We start from the raw sequence: 6,943 nt of genomic DNA, 5'->3' as shown, positions 1-6,943 counted from the left end.
AACAAAATGAATTCAAAAACTGTTTGGAACTTCCCTAAATTTAAATGTAGTGTCAGAAGCACACAGTAAAAAGACCATCTCGTTAGGTCTTGCTAGCTACATCTACATGTAGTCCATAGGGTCCAGGTCATGGCCTCAAACGCTACCAAAAATGGCGCCTCCTCCTGTCAGTACGGTTGGCCTGACAATGACAAGCTGCTGCCGTTGTATACTATATCCAGCTGATCGATGAGCTCTATGAACAATTTACGATACCTTGACAAGCTGCTGCCGCTGTACCAGCATCAATATGCTATATCCAGCTCCCAATATCTGGGATTATTAAATCCATCACGACTATTTTTAGTAAAAGAATTTGAACGGGGGCCCGGCGCCAATCATGCACCCATTCATCTAACACCGTCTACAGAGAGGATTTGATCGGCCAGATGGATTTCGTAGAAAAACGTGGAGCGAGTCAGTGCGATGGAGTCTTGAGTCCATCCATCCATCCATCCATCCATCCAGAGGGACAAGAAAGGCAGGCGATTTGGGCGAAGGAATCCATGGAGAGAGGCAGCCTTGATGTGGCCGGCCATCCGCGCCACCGCTGACATGACATATGGAGGCCCGTCGGCTGTCGCTGTCGCCATTGCCGTGTACTCTTCCAAGTCCCAAGCAACGCAAACTCTGCCGACCATCTCCGGTCTCCTATACAAGCCCACCCCGGCCAGTAATCTGGAACGCCACCAGCCACCATGGGAGAAGCACAAGCAGCAGCAGCGGCGGCCACCATGGGAGAAGATACCCAGAGCAAGGGGGCGGCAATGGTGGTGGTGCCTGCGCCGCGGCCGCGCAAGGGGGTGGCGTCCTGGGCGGTCGACCTGCTCGAGCGGCTCGCCGTCCGCCTCCGTCACGACGACAAGAAAGCCGAGCCCATCCCCTGGCTCTCCGGCAACTTCGCCCCCGTGCCGGACGAGACCCCGCCCGCCGCCGGCCTCCCCGTCCGCGGACACCTCCCGGTCAGCATCCCTCTCCCTCCCTCTCTTCATCCTTTGTTTCTAGAGCAAATCACCATTTTCTCCAGCATTTTTTCAACTAATAACAACAACCTCTACGCTGATTTGCTGACATTTTTCTTGGAGCCATGCATGCAGTGCAGCCCTCTAGATAATCCTTTCTTTTCCTTTCCTCATGGTGATCCTTATTTTGTTATCTGCAGAAGTGCTTGAATGGAGAATTTGTCAGGGTGGGGCCTAACCCCAAGTTTGCCCCTCTTGCAGGGTATCATTGGTACTAACTCTTACTTGTTGACAATTTTCCTTCCAACAATTGAGGGCCACATTTCTAATTTTGGTGTTTGTGTTTTCCTTTTTTTGCAGGTTTGATGGGGATGGGTACGTGACACAATCCCTTTCTGTTTGGAATATTGTATATCTAGTCGTACCGGTTGCGTGCACGTTCATTCTCTCCCGTTTTCAATACAGTTCTACAGCTCACTATTTGCTGATAAAGTCAAGCCTTAATCTATTATGATTCAAACTTTGGCTTCATGATTGCATCAACTTTTACATTGTTTCTTATAGAATGATCCATGCAATGCGCATTAAAGATGGAAAAGCTACATATGTATCAAGATATGTGAAGACTTCTCGCCTCGAGCAAGAAGAGTATTTTGGTGGAGCAAAGTTTACCAAGGTAAGCTTACGTGTTTCACTAAAAAGCCTTAATGTTCTTACCAGTTTACCAAGGTAATCTTACGTGCCGCCATCTCCAACTATGCTCCTTTTTCCACGGGAAATGCTCCAATTTTCTTATTCATGCTTGCAACTTTCTTACTTTCTTTTAAGTAAGATTCTAATATATACCGTACATGTGTATGACGTAGTCCACCACTAAAACCCCATCTCTTCCAAATCTTGTGGGTTTAGTGATGGCTATATAAGAAATCGGTTGTGCACACACATGAGTTTTTTTCCTTCAATCTTTACAGATTGGAGATCTAAAGGGTGTTTTTGGATTGTTTATGGTTCTAACACAAGAACTTAGGAAGAAACTTAAAGTCTTAGATGCTACTTACGGAATTGGAACAGGTACTTCTTAACCTTAAGTAGTCACTGAATGATGTATATCTACATATGTTTCATGGGCATTTTATTTAGTGGTATTTTTTTGATTTGCTCCCTTCTTTTCCAGCTAATACTGCGCTTATATATCATCATGGCAAACTCATGGCCCTGTCAGAATCAGATAAACCTTGTAAGTTAGTCTGTTAGCACAATTTGCTTCTATAATAGATCATGGCCCACACATTGTTGTGGGCATGATAATACCATATACTTTGCATGATAAACGGCACATGGCAAATGTGAAGCATGAGTTTCTATTTTGTTTTTCAGATGTTGTTAAGATCCTTGAAGATGGAGACTTGCAAACTCTTGGTTTGTTGGATTATGAAAAAAGGTTGAAACATCCTTTCACTGCTCATCCAAAGGTTGATCCATTCACAGGTACATTACGGTGAAAACATACCATTTCTTACTTACATTCATGAAAATTGGGTTAAATCATGTAGTTTTTATCTTTCTTTCAGATGAAATGTTCACCTTTGGGTATTCGCATGAACCTCCCTATTGTACATATCGGATCATCACCAAGGACGGAATTATGCTTGACCCTGTGCCAATAACAATACCGGAATCTGTAATGATGCATGACTTTGCCATTACAGAGAACTATTCCATATTTATGGACTTGCCAATGTTTTTTCGACCAAAGGTACATGATGATTTATGTATAGGATGGTAAATGACATTAATAATAAGTGGTTTCCGTAGGATTTCCCCCCTATACCATTTCTTTTCATCATGTTGAAGGATGCCATAGTCAACATTTGTTTGACGGTTGCATATGATCAACATATGTTTGCATCAACGATTGATAAATGGTTAATACTCCTCTTCATAACCTGGTCTTATTGTAACCTGATATGTTCCTGTATAAGGAAATGGCGAAGAATGGTGAATTTATCTACAAGTTTGATCCTACAAAGAACGCTCGGTTTGGTATACTCCAACGCTATGAGAAGGACGAAAAGACCATCAGATGGTTTGAACTCCCCAATTGCTTCATATTCCACAATGGTATGCCATCTCTAACATTTTTCTTGGACTCCGAATGTGCAATCTTTCTATATCATTTGTCATAATTCAACATAGCAAGGGAAATGATGAATATAAAATGTAAATGCAATTCTTTATTCTCCCAACAATGTTGTCTAGCACCATAGCATAAGAACTACTCCCTCCATCCCATAATGCAAGACGTGTTTTGACTCTAGTGTAGTGTCAAAAAACATCTTACATTATGGGACGTAGGGAGTAAAATTGAAATAAACATGTTCAAGAGGATGAATTAAGTTCAACATCAGTTCCTTGAGTTAATTTTTAGCATTGTCCATGCAAAACCAAAAAATATAAGTTAATTTTGGGCGAGATCTAATTATTAATAATCCACCCGAAAACAGTCAGATGAATATATAAATAAGAGAGTCAAATCCATCTTGCTTCTTTGCTAGAGCACATATCAATCGACGAATTGCAGTAATTATTTGTATTATTCATTCCATGCTAATATTATTGAACTAATCACAAGAAGCATATTTCTTCTCGCAGCTAACGCCTGGGAAGAGGGTGACGAAGTTATTCTGATTACATGTCGTCTCAACAACCTAGATTTGGACCAAGTGAATGGTCACCAAAGTGACAAGCTTGAGGATCCCGGGAATGAGTTGTATGTATACCCACAATACATACCGTTTATTTTAATTCCATGCAACCCACTACTTGCCCTAATGTTATATCTTTCAGGTACGAGATGAGATTCAACATGAAAACAGGTGCTGCTTCGCAGAAACAACTATCAGTATCTGCCATAGACTTTCCTCGGATCAATGAGAGTTATACTGGCAGGTACTTATACTGGAGGTCTCACTTCAAAGTTTGTTTTGTTCTATGATGCATATACCATAGAAATCACTATTAACACATGATAAAACTTTCATTTCAAAGTAAGATTCCTTGTCGGAACTATCAAACTTCATCTCATATGTTATCTTTTTGAATGCAGAAAGCAGCGGTACGTCTACTGCACGATACTTGAGAGCACAGTGAAGGTGACTGGCATCTTAAAAATGATTGGCATCATAAAATTTGACCTACATGCGGAGCCAGAGAGCGACAAGGAGCAGCTTGAAGTTGGGGGGAATGTGAGGGGCATATATGACCTGGGGCCTGGTAGGTTTTGTTCGGAGGCGGTCTTCGTGCCCAAGGAGCCTGGTGTTTTAGGGGAAGAAGATGATGGGTACTTGATATTCTTTGTGCACGATGAAAACACAGGGTACTCCTTTCATTTCCTACATCACTAAGGCAAGATGGTACTGCTACATGGATGCAGGAAATCTAAAGTTAATGTGATTAATTTTGTTTTCTTTGCGTGCACTGTGGATGCAGGAAATCTGAAATAAATGTGATTGATGCCAAGACGATGTGTGCTGATCCAGTGGCGGTTGTTGAGCTGCCGAGCCGGGTTCCTTACGGATTCCATGCCTTCTTTGTCAATGAGGTACTTTTCGTCTTGAAATGTGTAATCACTACGAGATATATTGGTAGCTGCTTTGTGTTGATGAAAAAAGAAACCAATGTTTGTGTTATTTTGACAGGAACAACTAGGACATCAAGTAGAGCGGTGAAGAGGGATAAAAACGAAGCATTAGATGAAGATTTTTTTGCTGTTGTAATGGTATGCCCGATGTAGTATCTTTATGTGTGCCAGATCAGTAGGTTGTGAAGGGTTTCACTTAGTTTTTTGCCAATTAACTGGGCAAATATCTACTTCTTATTTAGTGAAAATGGCAAGTATTTTGCCTTGTTTAAAAATATATAAAGGAAAGTAGCATGTTCTACATGTTGTAGAAATAAAGGAAAGTAGCATACATATACATTAATATATAGAAGTAATTAGTGTACTCAAATGTTTGTACGGTGATTGAATCAACTGACACAAGGAACGAGCTAGTAAATTTGATACAAATTCTGATAAACCTAGACGGATCATCCAGATGGCTCTACCTAACACTGCGCACGGTAGATGGGCCCTCAATGGGGACTCTCTTTGTCTTCGGGCCCCTTTCTGATTTGGAAAAAGAGAACCCAGTAGCCAAGGTCGGGGATTTCATTAGTAGACATGATTGTATATACCCACTCTTTAACTACACAGTACGCTGCATGGGTATCAAGTTTATTTAGATGTTTTCTTCGGGGACTCATTCACATCGCTCCGGTCCCAATCTGCTGGCAAGGATATTGCAAAAGATCTTGACAACACTATGCATTATGCTAATTGGCCTAAAACCAGAGGCCATCCGTGCAACTTTTTTTGGAACTAAATTATATTTGCCCCATTAGGAGCTTCCATTGATTGGCCCTCAAGTCTGACCGTTTGCCTAGTTTCCTAAAAAAGATCATCTTCAATCATACGGTGGAAACACTTGAAGAATGCACTAATAAAAATGTCTGGACCTTGTGCCTGTTCAGTATCGTGATTAGTTAGGAAAGATAGGATAGCGTAAGATTTATTCTACCTTGTCTTGTACTTCAAGTTGATCATGTACTCCTATATATATGCCCACGAGGCTCAAACAATGCAATAACAATTCCACCAAATCCCCCTCTACCTTTCTATATGGTTTCTTACCTTCTGATTCTTCTCCAGTCTCAGTATTTGCATCCCTACCGTTGTGATTGCGGGGTGTGTTGAGTACCGTAATTAGTTAGGAAGATAGGATAACGTAGGATTTATTCTACCTTGTCTTGTACTCCAAGTTGATCATGTACTCCTATATATATGCACACAAGCCTCAAGCAATACAACAACAATTTCACCAAATCCCTCTCTACCCTTCTATAGTGTCTTCTCCTCATGCAAGTCAAAGACAACAACATTTAACTCATCTCTAGTAATGTTAGCTTCAAGGTGATGGAGGTCGGTGTAAGGGCATATTTCTCCCTATATGGTTTTGGTGATTGATGACAGTGCATTTGCGGACTCACTGTGTGCATTGAGCATTTCAGATATCTCATGTCTAGGCATAAGACGATTCGGTGCCCCTCGGAGCATATCGAAGACGGCGGTTTTTCTACGTTTCTTTTCGATGGATTTTGAGTCATAGGAAAGCCGTACTATCAAGAGGGGGTTCACTTCGGAAAGGTTAGGGTGGAATCAACACGTACACATCTATTTCTTTGCACCACCTTTCCTTCGCTGCATTGGAACAAAGACGGCGAGATGAAGGCCTCCAAGTGCTATAGGTTCTGTGGCATGCGGTAGTACTGCTCAAGGGAGCAGTAGTACCGTAGGGGCTTGCGGTAGTACCGCCTTGGCTTGCAGTAGTACCGCGCCCCGTGGTAGTACCGCTCCTCACGAGCGTTAGTACCGCTGTCTCTAGTCCAGAACGCTGGCGCACGCGAAATTAGGCGTGGAAGTAATTTTTTACTTCCGTCCCTACGCGGTAGTACCGCTCCCTGCGAGCGGTAGTGATAACCCACAAGTATAGGGGATCACAACAGTTTTCGAGGGTAGAGTATTCAACCCAAATTTATTGATTCGACACAAGGGGAGCCAAAGAATATTCTCAAGTATTAGCAGCTGAGTTGTCAATTCAACCACACCTGGAAACTTAATATCGGCAGCAAAGTATTTAGTAGCAAAGTAATATGATAGTAGTGATAACGGTAGCAAAAGGTAACCGTAGTAAAAGTAATATTTTGGTATTTTGTAGTGATGATAGCAATAGCAACGGGAAAGTAAATAAGCGAAGAACAATATATGGAAAGCTCGTAGGCAATGGATAGGTGATGGAGAATTATGCCGGATGTGGTTCATCATGTAACAGTCATAACCTACG

General features: G+C 41.9%; 1 protein-coding gene across 1 annotated transcript; it reads left to right on the top strand.

The window, feature by feature from the left end:
• Positions 1–737: 737 nt before the first annotated feature.
• LOC119296755 (carotenoid 9,10(9',10')-cleavage dioxygenase-like) lies at positions 738–5,005 on the top strand. Its single transcript, XM_037574835.1, has 14 exons — positions 738–1,001; positions 1,202–1,272; positions 1,362–1,376; positions 1,566–1,677; positions 1,973–2,072; positions 2,176–2,238; positions 2,379–2,489; positions 2,573–2,757; positions 2,984–3,122; positions 3,654–3,771; positions 3,849–3,950; positions 4,108–4,377; positions 4,491–4,602; positions 4,700–5,005. Exons 1-14 carry the CDS (start codon positions 738–740, stop codon positions 4,727–4,729), a joined length of 1,692 nt encoding a protein of 563 aa, XP_037430732.1. The 3' UTR covers positions 4,730–5,005.
• Positions 5,006–6,943: the final 1,938 nt, after the last annotated feature.

The sequence above is a fragment of the Triticum dicoccoides genome, chromosome 5A, assembly GCF_002162155.2.
Source record: "Triticum dicoccoides isolate Atlit2015 ecotype Zavitan chromosome 5A, WEW_v2.0, whole genome shotgun sequence".
NCBI classification, from domain to species: Eukaryota; Viridiplantae; Streptophyta; class Magnoliopsida; order Poales; family Poaceae; genus Triticum; species Triticum dicoccoides.
This window is presented reverse-complemented; position numbering and strand designations above follow the sequence as displayed.